Below are 16,141 nucleotides of genomic sequence, written 5' to 3'. Positions count from 1 at the left end.
TCCCAGGGAAGGACTATGTATAGGTCTGAGAGAGAAAATAGAAGCTTGAAAGTCATGAGACAGTAATTTACCTGTGGTCCTATTTCATGGATTTCCACTTTTTCATTCTTGTGACAATCCAGAATCTATTATAACTAACATTTGCTGACCTTACCCTGGTGTACGCTGTACCTTGACTCTACTACATCAACCGAAAGCAGGGGTCAAATGAACTGATGATGACACATGAGATTCTGCCATTCCAGTTTATTGAAATGAGTAAATTTATAGCTTTCTTTGCATACAGAAAAGTGCACAAGAAAATAAGTATGTACAAAACAATTGTGTGGCTGTCCATCACTTTCAAAAATTCAATTCCCTAGAAATAGTTGCCTCCAGTTAGCACATTTAGGTATTTGGACATATAAAATACTATTTCAAGTCTGTGTTGACAATGACTGAGTGGGAAGTCAGATGGAAAATGATGCCATACGTGATCAGCTATTATCATTCAACGTAAAGCCACAGGACTTTAGCTCGGACTACTTGGAGCTAATCAGTAGAGGTTCAGGAGGCCACCATCTCGTTTAGATCCTGAGCAGTCATCCTCTTCTTCCACCTAAAGATAACATTGTATGTGGTTGATTAACACCCACAAGAACCTGAGCACTAGGGGTCAAGAGACAACATTAAAAAACCCAACATAAACAAAACAAAACAAAACAAAACTCATATGGCAAGAACAAACCCTTTGAACTGTGCTGACAATAGGACTGAAAATGAACTGGAAAGGTTTCCAAGGTTATGAGGAGAAAAATATTGCAGGCGTTAGATTTTTAATGATAACACTGCAGATTTCTTCTCCCATTTATCATCCTACTAACTGTGAGACTGTGTGGCTTCAAGAAAGCTTTCCAGTTACTTGATAAAGGCCTGGCGTTACCCCAAATAAGCACCTAATACGTTTGGCACTATCACATTTCACTTTGTGATGTGTTTCTCTTCAGAACATGGTCCTTCTTTGCTGAGTTGAGTTCAATTTTTCTTCAACATGAACTGCTCTTCCGGAACTTCAGCTCAGGAGGATGGCCTCCTATTCCATAGAAAGGATAAAGGTTGTGCCCATTTGCAATTCTAGTTACTGGGATTAGAGATTACTGAGAATGCAGAGAGGCTTCAGATCTGTGAATCATTAGATTTTTTTTGCCCCATAAAACTCTGTTGTTTGTGAAAGAGAGGTAATGTTATATAAACCCAGGAGTAAAAATGACTGAAGAGAGAATCAGAGGGAAAAGAAGAGGAGAGATGAAAAATGATTTTCCCTCATTTGCAATAGCTAGCAAGAGATTGGAGAAAGGACAATCTTGCCCATGAGAGAAGAATAATGTTCAGAAAGAGAAGTTATATCTTTAAAAACGTTCTTAGGTGTGTTCAAAGTCCCCAGAGAGAAACCGAACTTTTACTTTATTTTACTTTAAAAATACTCTGTAAGTGATGGTCTGAAGCAAGGTTTAAGAAGGTGCCTTGTTCTACCACAATCTTTAGGTTTTTATGCTCTGAAACAGAACCCCGAAACACTCTGAACCGTAAGGATTTTAAAATTTATTCAAAACAGTATGATCTGAGGGGTTGTGGTGGCTGCATTGCCCAGCCAGAGGGTACACAGCACAGTGTTCTAGAAGGTTCTAGGGACACAATAAACAAGGGTTCAAGGAGGGAAACTACTTCATTTACATTTAAGCTAGAGAGTTTAGGTTCTTAATTTATTTAAATCCATAGATTCAGTTTAGCTAAACAGAAAGTGGAAGGCATTCTACAAGTGGAAGAGGCAGCAAGAAATAGGGCAACAGATAATATGTCAAAGCTAGAACAAGGGCAGAGGTCAGGACTTGTCTGCTTATTAGCTTTGTCCTTGACTACTAAGGCCAACCTTTTTGTTCCTCTGGACAGTCAGCATGCCAAGTTCCTAGAAAAGTGTGGAGAAGAAAAAACCCATGGTTAGAAATTTTGGATTGACTATCAATGTATTAAATATTAAGTCATTATTTTAAAACGTCAGTCATAGTATCTCCTAGGACCGATTCAAGAGGATTGGATAGAATAGTCGATGTAGAATCTGTAATAAAGTGATTAACACAAGTGCTTAATAATGTTAGCTATTTTCTCCCATGGCAATTGTCCCCCCTACCCCTCAACCTATATATTTAGCAGGTTGACCAAAATTATCCTTCCTTCACGACGTAAAGAAGAAAGGGCCTCCAAAGAGAACTCTATAGTCAATTCAATTTAGCACAAACAATCCTCCTAGATTTTCAGTGCGGTTTGTTCCTTTCTATTGTCCGTGTGTGCCTCCCCTGGAGAGGAAGCAATAATGAGTCTGTCAAGACTTCTAGCCCTTCAACATCTTCCATATATTACACTGCTTTATTAACATTAGAAACCATCTGGACGCTTGTTAAAATGAAGCTTTTCCTCAGCACCGAGGGGGATTCCTTAGGGCTGGGGCCCGGGAATTTGTCTTTTCAGTAATCTCACTCGGTTCTCTGAAGCTGATTTTACGGAAAAGCACTTTCAGAAATACTGTAATTACAGAAGTGGAGTGAGGGGGGCTAATCCAAATTGCAAAAAAACTCAAATCTTATTGTTGATCTCAGATTTAAGATATTTATCTATTTAAAAGAATTCAGTTCTACGTGGGTCAAGACAGTTTGGTAGTCTCACTTGAACGGGGCAAGACTGAAAAAAAAATGGGTTTGGGTTCTTTTCATTCTTCCTGTTGTTCACCCCTTTCAAAATGCAGATAAGTCTCTCCTCCACTAACTTCAACCTTTTAAGATTAAAGTTGCTTCCACTCGCTGTTGAGAAAGAAAAACAGCCCTCCCCCTTTCGCCTTCCCGGGTCTCAGTCTAAGGTGGTTACACACAATAACTGACCGAGGATGAAACCCACCAGCAGACTCATGTGAGCTCATAATACTTTTGAAGGAGGTACCGGCAGCTGTCACCACTTTGGGATTTAACATCGCCAGACTAGTTCAGACTAATCTGAGGCCCCTCACAAAGAAATATGTATTGATTTGGGAGGCAGAAGTGTGATCATGATCTGTTTGGCTGACCTGTTTGGTGGCTTCAGAAGGTCCCCAGATTTTGAAGCTTCTATAGAAAACTGAGTAATTACTAGGAAGCTTTGCAATCACTTCAATGTGAAGGTCAAAAATCTAGAAGGCTATGTGTTATATTGAGCTTTACTCCCATACAGAAGTGAAATATCAAAAACACAGGATGACAGAAAGTCATATCCATATGAGTATAGTACTGTTTTTCATATGTATGAGAACTCTATTCACAGATGTCCAGCCTATTCATTACTAAACTAGTTAAGTATAGTGTTCCATATCTTTTACTTCTCCATTACAGAGATTTAACTTCTTTCCGATTCTAAAATTAAAATTTCACCCTTACCCCCATGCCACCCTTTTTCACCAAACCTAAGCTTAGGAGGATCTTCTACTTACAGAAGTTAGGCAAAAGGATTTCCAAATGGATCCCTATATACATCAGAAGATGTGGATTGAGGAGAAGCCATCTACGGAGATAAAACCATCTAGTCAATAACCATAATTACAATTGTAAGAAAACAACTATAATTAAGACTTCTCAGATCCCTTTAAAAAAAATCACTTAGGTCACAGACTAATCAGATATTGTATGTGGGTCTATGATGACTTGTGTTTGCCTGCCTGTGATGTGTGTGTGTGTGTGTGTGTGTGTGTGTGTGTGTGTATTATTTACATCAAAACCAAGTTTCAGAATTATGTTTGCCTCCCAATGCAAAATATTATTTTTATGAGCTAAGTAATTATGGGTGGGAAATTAGGAACTTAAATCTTTGAAAAAATTTTAAAGATACTATTTTGGCTCAATTTTCTTTCAAAGTGCTTTCCTGAGCTAGGTTAAGTGAGATACAAAGGACTTTTCTATATGTTATTTGTTTCTCAAGTTCAGGAGAGTAGTTCCTGCAAAAATAATCTTTCCCCAGTTTGAGTTGAGGTTTACACTGCGATGGTCCTCAATGATCAATCGTATTCAAATGTCCTTTACTGTCAAAGATACAAGCAACGTTAATTCAGGAGGTGGTAACTCTATGTGGCGTGTACTTTGGAACATCATCTTCTAATAGTTGATACTTACAGACGCTGGTGATGAACGGAAAGAATCTTTAGAGAAGGGGTTCTCAAATGCATTGTCAGCAGATTTGGAAACTGGCAGGGCACCTTGTCTGGGAGCTGGCTTTGGTAGTTCTAGAAGGTGAAAAAGTAGTCAGTAGACAAGCTTTCCCCAAATACATGCACAAGTTCTCCAGTCAGGCTATCTTAGAAATTAAGTTCCATACTTGCTCCGAACGCACAGGCTCAGGGGCCATGGCTCACGGGCCCAGCCGCTCCACGGCATGCGGGATCTTCCCGGACCGGGGGCACGAACCCGTGTCCCCTGCATCGGCAGGCGGACTCTCAACCACTGAGCCACCAAGGAAGTCCTAAGTTCCATACTTTTGAAATTGACATCAATGGAACAAAAATCACCACCAAATACCAAGACTCCCAGTGATTATTACAGGCAAATTCATCCCTTCTTGGAAGATGAAGCCATGCATATTTGCTTGAAGTGGAAGAGATTCAGAATTCCCTCACTTAAAAGTACCTACATGGGGCTTCCCTGGTGGCGCAGTGGTTGAGAGTCCGCCTGCCGATGCAGGGGACAGGGGTTCGTGCCCCGGTCCGGGAGGATCCCGCGTGCCGTGGAGCGGCTGGGCCCGTGGGCCATGGCCGCTGCGCCTGCGCGTCCGGTGCCTGTGCTCCGCAACGGGAAAGGCCACAACAGTGGGAGGCCCGCCTACATGGCAAACCTTCACCAAGCCTTGAGGCCAACACAGAAGTAAAAGCTCCGAGAGATTAAATCACTAATACAGTACAGCGAGCATTGAAATACTGGCTGCGTTTTGAAGCGCTTTCGTTCTACCACACCTTTTTAACTTTCCTCATTAGATGGGTAGTGCAGTCCATACATACCTACTCATGAAAAAATGAGTCCTTATCACACATACAGCCTCCAGGTGCCATGACCCATTGAATTTCAATAGCTCCTGGCAGCCCTTTTAAGAATTGTCACAAGAGGGCAGCATTGGGCCAGCCCTTCGAAACAGCTAACTAAGGTAAAGTTAACTCCGTAAGGTAAATGGTTAAGTTGTCTCCATAACCCCTGCTAGGCAAAAAAAGCAAGAGTAAAGCTATTGGTGGGTCGGGAGAGGGTTCTTCTGAGGGACTCTGTGGGCCCATATGGCAGTGGAATACTTGTTGGTACAGCTGACAGAGAAGTAGGTAGCTTACCATTGATTTTTCTCAACAGTTGATTAGCGTCAAAGTCATCATGGTCTGCATTCTCCTGAGGAATGCCAACTTTGTTGTTGAAGTAGTTGGAGAAGGCACTTGAAGTCCCAGCGGAATTCTGCTCTCCTTTCCTTGCTGGCAGAGTAGGTGGCTGCCGCAGTTGGAAGTCCTTAAACATTTCTTTCACTTCCTTCACTTCTTTGTCCCCAAGTGGGTCCAAGGCAACGAAGGCATCGCTGGAGACGTCCTTCGGAGGACCAGTTCTGGGAGGTGGCTGAGGAGGAGTGACCAGGAGAGAGGAGAGCATAGAAGGGGGCTGGGCTGACACAGTAGGAGCTGGAAAAACATTGCTCTGAAAAGGATTCCCCAGCGGGCTGGTTGATGACCAAGTATTGGGTGTCACGGATGCTGACGGGCCCCAGACTACAGGGGCTGGAGGTGAAGCTGAGGCTGCAAAGGATGAAGGCTGGTTCCAACCTGGAACAGCTGGGCTTGTGGTAAAGACGATTGGCTGACTGAATCCTGAAGGCTGACCAGCCATCATAGTGCCCGGGACCATTGTAGTGGATTGACTAAAGACTAAGGGCGCTGGGTTCCATGGTCCTGTCTGAGCAGATATAACTGGCACACCACCTGAAGGAGGGAAATGGGATAAAGGACTTATCAGGAAACTAGCCTGAAGAGGATCCTTGAGTTTCAGAGAGTCAGCTCTCCGGAGAGCATTTTTAGAGAGCATCTACATGCCAAACTTTATTAAGCCTTGAGGCTGACATGGCTTTTATTAGATTATTTCATTCCAAAGACGAAGTAGCTGTAGCAAGCATTTAAATGCTGGTTGCATTTCGAAGCCCTTTCTTTCTTCCACACCTTTTTTACTTTCCTCATTAGATAGATAATACAGTCCATAAGTACCCAGTCATAAAAAAGAAAATGAGCCCTTCTCGTACGTACACTGACGTCATTCAAACAGCTAGAACAGAGCCTGTCAATAGCATGAACCTACGTATTGAGTAAATACATTTACATATAGAAACCATGCTTGTTATGAAGTAAATTAATATAATCCATCAGGGCTTCCCTGGTGGCGCGGTGGTTGAGAGTCCGCCTGCCGATGCAGGGAACACGGGTTCGTGCCCCGGTCCGGGAAGATCCCACATGCTGCGGAGCGGCTGGGCCCGTGAGCCATGGCCGCTGAGCCCGCGCGTCCAGAGCCTGTGCTCCGCCACGGGAGAGGCCACAACATTATTTTTTCTGCGTACCGAAAAAATATATATATATAATCCATCAGATACTCTTGAGAAACTGATTTAATGTTTTCATTGGGCCACTGGCTCATGTCTGAGGTCTTATGGAGACTAGCTATCAGGCATGTGCATTAGGCTTTAACATGTTTACATCCCGAAGAAACCATTTCAAAGCTTCCTTGCTTTTAAATGCTGCCAAGGTGGACACAGCTACATAAAAGGATGATAAAATTTGGTTGATGCCAAGATAGCTTTAGACTTTTATATACAAAAATGGAGAAAAGGCTAGTTTTCCTAGGAGAGCTGTTTCAAATAAAAGTGCTTCCTGCCATGTGTCACTCACTAAACTTTGCCAGAAGTTAGAACAGAGTATTTAAAAGAGGAAGAGGAAGAGAGGGAGACGAGATAAAGTGAAGCAAAAACACAAACAAAAAAAAACAACCCTTGCAATGTGACTAACTGCCCGTCTGCAGGCATCTGCTCTTTGTGGGGAAACGGCTCTATCACCTGCACCCTTGCCATCGTTGATTTGTAATTCATTAAATCACTAAAATCTAGGTCTCGCCAGTGTGCGCCCTCCTCTTCTTGAGAAGCTCATTCCCTGCATCTTGTTCTAATACGTAGCACATTTTCTCTTCTGCCTCTTCCCAAGTGTATTAATGACCCAGTTAAACTGTCACCACTAACAGAAAACCAAAATTCAGCCTCATACCCATTCACAAACGACACTCTGCTCTCAAAACCTACTTGCTTTGAGCTTTGGAGCAGAGCATTCTTGAGTTATGAAAGTTTTCTAACCAAAGTAGGAGAAGGCCTTCAAACCTGGGTTAGGAATGTTTTTGTTTCCAGAGTGAGAAATATTATTAAAACAACGTTCAGGGGCTGATATGGTAAGATGTTGTATCTTGAATGTTCTTGGGACTGGAGCCTGGTGTTACTTGACTCAACCGTCATCAGGAACAACAGCCATCTGGCCGTGAACACAAGGTGTGCTCACGAAGGCTGCTGGGTTTCAGAGGTGGGTCATCTTACTAAATCAACATGCTTATTTTTGGGGTGAGGAAACTGGGCACAAGAATATTATTACAATTGAGAGGGTCACAGTCTGTGAAAGAGACTAAAACTCAGGCATACCACCTCCAAATCCAGCACCCTATCCTCCTGTTCTGTCTCCTTGGCATCAAGGAACAGAACTATATTTTTTATTAGCATGTTAATCCAAATACTTATTTGACATATACCGAAATGAGACTTCATGTACACTCAAGAGTATACATACAGGCAGACCTCAGAGATATTGCAGGTTTGGTTCCAGACCACTGCCATAAAAGGAATATGGCAATAAAGTGAGTCACACAAATTTTTTGGTTTCCCAGCCCATATAAAAGTTATGTTTACACTATACTGTAGTCTAGTAAATGTGCAGTAGCATTATGTCTAAAAAAACAATGTACATACCTTAATTTAAAAATACTTTATTGTTAAAAAATGCTAACCATCACCTGAGCCTTCAGCAAGTCATAATCTTTTTGCAATAGTAACATCAAAGATCATCAATCACAGATCACCATAGCAATATAATAATAGTAAAAAAGTTTGAAATATTGCAGGAATTACCAAAATGTCATACAGAGACACGAAGTGAACAAATGCTGTTGGAGAAATGGCGCTGATAGACTTGCTCGACTCAAGGTTGCCACAGACCATCAATTTGTAAAAAACTCAATATCTCCAAGGTACAATAAAAGGAAGTGCAATAAAATGAGGTATGCCTGTATTCCTTTCACAACCAATCAAGGGAACAGTTCTCTTAGATCCTATAATACAGGCTTCTAGAAGTGGCTTGAGTTTGAACAAAGTTATTGCTGGCATTTTAAAACAAATTACTTACATTTTATTAACTGAAGCTAGAGTCACTCACTAATAATTTACACCAATTGGATGTGCAAAAATTGGATAGAATTTTACCATCTTTCATGTTGGATGACTTGCCTTCCCTTAGGAAAATGTGTGGCTTTAGTCCTAGATGGTATTAGTGGGAGTGGCGGTAAAAGAGAAAAATACATTTGAGAGGAACTAAAGGCTTTCCCAGTGTATACTTAGGCCAGCCTTCATTCCCGTCTACCAGATCCCATGCATCACGTTTCCAAGATATTTAAGGCCCTGCTGGAGAAAGGTAAGGAAAAAGAAAGTGTGGGTATAAAAAGTTAGTTTTATTAACCTTTAGATGCTAGATTAAAGCGCAGGGCAGCTAGTCAAAGCCAAAGGCTCAGCTTTCTACAATGCCCTTTCCCCACCCCCAGTTCTCCAGAGGAAACGGTCCCCCAGCTGGGTCCAGCGGAAGCCAGACCTACAACCTTCCATGGCTTGGCGGAGGGTCCCTGCTAGTGGACAGGGGCTATACTGTAGGGCTCAGTTTGAGTCCCATGTCCAAACTGGGAAGGATCATCAGTATTCTGCAGTTGTATACCCCAAGGCCTCAACAGGGGCACCTAGCCAAAAAGCTACACTTCGTCTGAATAAATTAACAGTTATAGGGTCCGGCTGTATTTTCAGGCTGACTTGTTAAATATCGGCTGTAAAAATGCTTCGGGGCATTGATATGAAACTACAAAGCTCTGCGATGTGACCTAGTCGCAGGCACTGCATACAAGCTCTCTATCCTTCCGCAGGGAAGGCACCAACCAGCTCCACTTGAGGGTGGAGGAGAAAGGGATGCAGAAAGGGGAAGACCCCAAGAGATATGAAGTGCTTGGGGAGAGTCTCCTGATGGTGTAAACGCCAAGCAGAGACCTGGAACAAGTGGGCTTCTCACACCTGCAGGGATTTCAGCCACTCAGCAGGTGGGAACCAACCCTCCTGTTGCTACCACGCTCCAGATAGGATGGCGCGGATTTAAGATGACAGAACCAAAATATTTTCCTTTGGCGGAAAACAGCAGGAAAAAAAAGAGTCCTGATGATTGACTCAGCAGGAGGCAGAGAAAGCCAAGATCCCTGGTCAGATTTTACAAAATAGGGGAGAGTCTCTCTTCACCCATAGCCCCCCCCCCCCCCCAGCCCCCTCCCAAGACAGAGTCTATTTGGAGCTTGTAGAGGAGATAAGAAGTAGAAAAACAAAGAGAAGCCCCAGCAGGAGAGCAAAGACCATTGTCGGGGTTTCTGAAGACTGTTCCATGGAGGCAGGAAAGAACTGGAGGCTTCAGGCAACGAGTAGCAGGGCCAGCCCTCGGCCAAGTGGCCTTCCCCAACGTCCTGCCACAGAGTGGCCCAGTGGCTTGCAGAGCTGGTGACACATTTTTGAATGACAGCAGCATCACCTCTCAGGTATCTGATAAAATTCCATCTCTTCCCTTATTTCTGTGTTCTCTTCAACTTCAGACTTCTATACTGTGGACTTACTAACTCTACTAAGGCACCCAACTAGCCAAAATACCAGCAAGGAGCTGCTAAGGCTGAACTATTCAGAGACTGATCAGGATAGATGCCTGTCTCACACCCACCATACGCCTAGAAACAGAGCTGGGCTCAGAACCCGGCACTTTCATTCAAGTACTCACACTTGCTTCAGATTTAACTTATAGCCCTCTTGGGGTGTATATCCCTTCCTTTAACCAAGAGGTTAAATAGGGGATAGCACTTCAATCTAGTAATGGCAAATTGCATGGAAGCCATGCATGTTGCTACTTCTTCAAATAGAGATGATAGACAAGGCTCTCTCATCTCAACCCTGTTTCTCCGATGATGCTGGTCTGGGCTTCAGAATCCCTTCCAACTGTCTTCAGTAAGCCATGACCGGTTGGTTCAGGTAAGTGCAATACTAAAAATGGATTTCTTCTCACATGCCAATTCAAGGAGTCAAATTCCAGTTACAGGTCAAGAGTACCTAATAGGGGTGGGTTGTAGAGAAGTAAAAGTGGGAGAAAGGCTCCCTAGGATGCTCAAATCTTATGCCCCAGGAACCCCTATGGATATGAAGTGCTCCCTCCTATGAATTACCATCTTAGGAGTGAAAATAACAGAGCCAAACCTAACTCCATCTCTACACACCTACCTAGACCCCCAAGGGGCCCTACTGGGGCAGCAGCACTTGTTTTGAAGAGGTCCAGGGGCTTGGTCTGTACGGTTGCAGGTTGTCCTGGAGATGTCTGGCCTGGAGGTTCTGAGACGAGAGGAGCAAAGATGTCTGATGCAAGTAAGTCTTTTGCTGGAGACTGACAGGGCAGAGAGGGACACAGAGCAGTTACTCAGGAACAGTGAAATCCAGCTCTATTCTGTTTCCTACTCTGTACCTCAAATTTGCGAACACAAAAAGAGAAACTTTTCCCCATTATTGATAAATTATTATAACAAACTCCAAAAGACAAAAAAAAAGACACGGATCCTGGCAATGGACAGAATATTGGGTCCTGGTGACTGACGCAATGGAGGACCTACAAAGTGAAATCTATTTTGCTCATTTACACGTTTGATTCTGTCTGGTCTCCTTATCAGCTAAAAGCTTGAAGCTGGGAGAGAAAGGGCAACTGTAAGTAAGTAGCCTAAATATTCTGATCCTTCTTCTGGATTTAAATCATTCTGCATAAAGATGATACAGTAGTTTAATCATTAGGCCAGCATATTCCAATGCGATTTTTAAAATGAAACTTATATAAACCCCATTTTAAATTGCTTTTGAAGGAAGTGGAAATAGTAAATATATGTTTCTTTTAAGACAATGGATTGTTCAGTCATTAATCAGAGGAGACAAACTCGAGAATTTTAGACCACCACCTTGGACATGAATGCCATATGCCGGGGTGTGTGGAGGCGTGTGTTAGTACGGGGAAGGTACAAAGGGAATCACAGGAACCCTTCCCCTCCCCTCCCAGAACATGATGATCAAACTTACCGGAGGTACAGAAGCATAGCAGCATTAAAAATGGAAAAACTTGTGTTTAGTTAATAATATGTGACGACATGCAAACGGAAAGCAGGGTGTGACAAACACTGCCGAGTGAGAAGCTTAAAAAGGGTGACAGTTAGAGGAAAGTATTCCTGGAGAACGATGCGCCTTATCCCACCTCCTATGTTACAGCCACACAGGAAACTACAATAGCAGCAGGAAAGAGAGCTTGCATCACACCACCCTTTGGTACCGAACATGCATTCTGCCAATGGATATGTGGAGACAATTCACCTTAGCAGTCCTTCTGCCTCTTCCTGGTTTGGTACTTTGTGGAGGTGGGATAATGGCTATGGAGTCATGTGGTAAGGACTGGACAGAGCTTTCCAAGTCCTGCTTTACGCCATTCGGTACGGGCAGTCCTTTGGGAGGGCTTCCCACAAAAGGGTTCGGGGAGGATTTGATATGGAAGCCGTTCTGTTCTCTTTCAGATACCCCATTGTGAGTTCTCACTGCTGGCTGTGTTTGCGTACTTGATAAGGGCCACAGGCCTGCCTGAGCTTCCTGTTTGCCAGTCCGGTTAGAGATTTGGTCAAATTGCTGACCAAAGTAATCAACATCCCCATTCAGGGGCCCGTTACTCAGAGGGGTAGACGAGCTAGTCAAATTCTCTTTCTTCTGATCTGGAGATTTGAGAGAATCAGACGAAGAGGGTGCCGATTGGTCTGGCTGTGCAAAAGGATCGTCACGGAAAGGATCAGGATTAGGGGTGGGAAAGAAGTTGAGATTGGCAGAAAAGGCATTTTCAGGCAAGAAAGATGCCTGAGGCTTTGGTCGAGGAAGAGAGCAGGAGGCGATGCCATTTGTTAAGAATAGATTTTCTCGTAAAGAATTCTGATTGGTGTCGATTTCAGAGTTTAGATCCACTAACAGGATATCTTTGCTTTCCTATCACATTTGGAAAGAAAAAAAAAAGAAAATGTTAGTCCATGTTGTGACTTTAAATGAGAAAGCTACATAAGATGACTAAGATTATCAAAATTTCCATTCGATTTCAGTCTTACTGGTTGACTATTACCTCCTCCCATCGTGTCCCTGAGTGCACTTACTAGTTGTAGAATAGGTCCTCCCTGCCCCTCCCAGGCCCTTTTAAGTCTCAACTTCATTGGCCCTTCATTCAGTGAAATCTTACTGTTGTTTACTTCACATGTCTCCCCTCACCCTTTCAGACTGGCTGAGTTCATAATCATCATTGTTTCAATTCATGCCTTTGACAGTCTTAAAGGGAATTGATTTCGAGTCACTCTAAGTGACTATCTAAGCATATTGAGCTTGAAGGAAAATGGCCTAGCCCCTCTTCCTACATGATGTACATTCCTATTGTACCCCCAGAGTCACCTAATATCACCTCTCTAAATGAGTGAATTCATTGCCTAATATAGTCATATCTTATAATTCTAGTTATAATAAAGTTTAAGGTCAAATATATTTCCCTACAATTGGTCTTTCCTCTAGGGGGGCAAAGATTTTCCCCTCACATCACAGCCTGCCAGGTATGCCTCTTTAAATACTTAAGGATCTTTTTGAAGGTGTAGCCAAGTTGGATCTCTCATTCTCATCATCCTAGTCTCTCCTCTGGACGTACTCTTTTGTCTATGTCCTTCTAAGACCATGATACTCAAAATACTGATATAATCTAACATAATATATCACATTAACCTCTCATAGTTGTACCTTTTTTCATAATATAGTTTAGTGTTGCCTGTGTCATGACAGGAGTCTCCTCTACTTAGTGGATAAATTCAACTAATGTTGAAGTCACCTTTAATTTATGTATAATCTAATCTTTAATTTATGTATAAGGTGGAGATATGGGTTTAAGAGTTAATTTGAAAGACATACTAAATGAATAACTCTACAAATTCTATTCCTTCCCTATCATTTTTCAGTTATGTTAATTATTTGGATTCTCAATTGTCAGATATGACATTCTTCTCAGCATAAAAACAGCAAATTTGATAAATCTGACATGTCTTTATTCAGGGCAATGACACAACTAATTAGGATTCACCCTGGGATATAGCTATCATACTGACAGACCTTCCTTCTGATTGACTTTGATCAATTAAATACTTAACTATGCTAGCCACAGAAGAATATAAACAATAAAAACTGTCGAGCTGAAATGGAAGTTAGTTTTCTAGTATTATCCTGGGCAGATTATTAAATATTTTGGTCATTGGGACAATGATCAAGACGATCTCAAGGGAATATAAAATTCTCAAACTAGTAAATAAAAAGGGAGACTGAATAGGTCTCCTCAGCTTTAAGAGAAAAGAACAAAATTTTTAAAAGTTTAGGTCCTAAATCAGACCTAATTGGTATTCTATATTTTGGCTTCCTTCACTGTTAGGTATAAAGGCACAATTTTTAAAAGCCAGCTTTTCTCTTTATAACCAGAAGAACTTGTCAGAAGAGAGAACTTGTAATTAAAAAACAAAACAAAACAAAACAAAAAACTTAAAAAAAAATCAAAGAAATTGATTGGAAGGCTTCTTAATGCAGGGGTCTTTAACAATCAAAAGGTAGGACAAAATGTATTACGAAAGCTTGTGATTGTAATATTTATTCATTTATTATGAGCCACCTCTGGGTTAGAACAGTTGGGTGTTCACAGCTGGTAGAGTTCTCCTTCATTTACTTCAGAAGAAGTCCTTAGGACACCAAACAGGAACCACAATGTTAGACTTCTGAATAGTCACCCTATAAGTAAAATGTATAAGGCTCTCCTCAGGTTGAGGTCGTTGTTAATCCAAGATTAAGAGTCTGATTCATAGACTACAACTGAAAGATGTAAGACTTCTCGTCCACCCCCTTGGCCAGCATTTCTTTAATTCTCTGCTGTACTGTAAACACTGCATCCACTTGGCCGTCATGTAAGCACCTGAGAGACAAGAACTGAGCATGAAATATAGTCCCTGCTGTTAAGGGGCTCCAGTAAGAGGGTCAAGCAGGCAACCAAGAAGGTGTGTCTGCACAGACAAGGTTTAAAATACAAAGTTCTAGACTAGCTCTTCTGCAGGTAGCTCATCTTGCCTAACCATTCCAGCCTACCAAATCCTGGACCTCCCTACTCAAAGCCTTCAGTGACTTCCTGCTACTCCCCAGTATTAAAATAATCTCCATTAGCCAGACTTTCAAAATGACCCACCAGGAGACCTCGTTTACTTTTAGCCTAACTACTACTCTATTTTCCTACATACTTCAAAGACCCAACTCAAGTTCAGGTTCTTTACAAAGCTTTTTCCCATTGATCCTTCTATTTCAACTTCACCTGTGCCCACCCATGGCATCTTACGTATATATGACACTGTGCTTTGTGCCCTGATACCCATCCCCATACCGGATTTAATGGGGAAACCACACTTTATGTTCTTTTCATAATAACTATGCTTTCAAATGGTCAAGTTTTTAAAGTTAGAGATCATGTCTTTTTGGTCTTTTTTTCTTTCCTTTTTTTTTTGAGATACAGTATGGAAGAATATTGTTCAAGTGGTTTGGCGAAAAAAATTACATTCTAAGGTATGTTACTTAGTTTGCAACATGAGCTTTACTTGAAATGCAGAAAACTATTTTGTATAAATGTTGGGGGAAGGGTAGCTGGGTTAGGGAACCACTAATAAGGTCTAGCTAATTTAGATTTCTGCCTTTCTTCATCTCTTCCAGAGCAACTGATGTGAGATTTCAAAATTTTTAAACATGCTGGTTTTATCAAGTAGAGATAAATCTATTTCATGACCTATGAATATGGAGTCAGTATGTAAGAACACACTGGCAAAGTCTAACTAGCACATAATTAGCGCCATTAGCATTCTTTTACTTATCAGATACCATCACTTTGATGGTATTTATCATTTTAATTTATTGTTAGTTTAGCTAAAACTTGCCTTTTATTTCAACAAGTCAAAAATTCTTAGAATGCGTAAGGTCTCATAATAATGAGACTCAAGATTACTCGTGTTGTTTTTCATTTCCTTTTTTAGAACTTTCTAGAAGTCTACAGAAGCAGATTAAACAGTCAGTGCCTCCTTGCCTATCCCACTGGAATTCTACATCATAGCTTGAGTGTTTTGATCTCTTTTAATATACTACTGGTTTCAATGTCAGTAATACTTGGAATGAAGGTCATTCAGATGTCAATTTAATTTGGGAAGGGAGCTACTCACGGAGGAGGGGCAAAGTTGCCTAGGAATCAAAAAACCTCAGATCTACGATGGACCTGTCAGGATTATCAAATCTGGTATTTCAAAAAGTTTATCCTTACAATGGTAACAAATGTTACGAAAAACATTTTATGTTTTACAGACAAACATAAGGTTTTACAAAAAGTTTTACAGACAAACGAGTTAGGACTCACTACTTGAAAGAACATTAAATGGGCTTCTCTAATGCGGGCTTTTTAGGATCTCTAAGCGCTATATTATGCATTGTGATTCTCATAAAAGGAGGGGTAGAGAAGAGGGTCTGCAGTCCCTGCTCCTACCCGTCTCACTGGGCCTGGGCATTTGTGTGAAATCGCATAGGCATGCCATTCTCTGCAGTACTCCAGCAAGTGAGAATTTTAGTCCTCAATCTGCTGCTGCTTTAA

General features: G+C 41.7%; 1 protein-coding gene across 9 annotated transcripts in view; it reads right to left on the bottom strand.

Annotated features, from left to right (window-relative positions):
- Nucleotides 1-231: 231 nt before the first annotated feature.
- Nucleotides 232-16,141, bottom strand: part of DAB2 (DAB adaptor protein 2) — a 52,735-nt gene continuing 36,825 nt past the window's right edge. For 2 of the 9 annotated variants that reach the window (XM_033421224.1, XM_033421220.2), the window contains 6 exons: nt 11,788-12,441; nt 10,663-10,822; nt 5,366-5,998; nt 4,170-4,279; nt 1,910-1,945; nt 232-598 (listed from right to left, as the gene is read on the bottom strand). In XM_033421224.1, the coding sequence (XP_033277115.1) occupies nt 536-598; nt 1,910-1,945; nt 4,170-4,279; nt 5,366-5,998; nt 10,663-10,822; nt 11,788-12,441 (1,656 nt within the window). In that variant the 3' untranslated portion in view covers nt 232-535. Of the gene's footprint in view, nt 1,946-3,493; nt 3,565-4,169; nt 4,280-5,365; nt 5,999-10,662; nt 10,823-11,787; nt 12,442-16,141 lie in introns of all 9 variants that reach the window. The other 7 variants (XM_004265973.3, XM_049708181.1, XM_033421221.2 and 4 more) reach the window with 6 other exon arrangements.

The sequence above is a fragment of the Orcinus orca genome, chromosome 3 (genome assembly GCF_937001465.1).
Source record: "Orcinus orca chromosome 3, mOrcOrc1.1, whole genome shotgun sequence".
Taxonomy (NCBI): domain Eukaryota; kingdom Metazoa; phylum Chordata; class Mammalia; order Artiodactyla; family Delphinidae; genus Orcinus; species Orcinus orca.
Note: the sequence above shows the minus strand (reverse complement) of the source record. Positions and strands in the feature narration are given on the sequence as shown.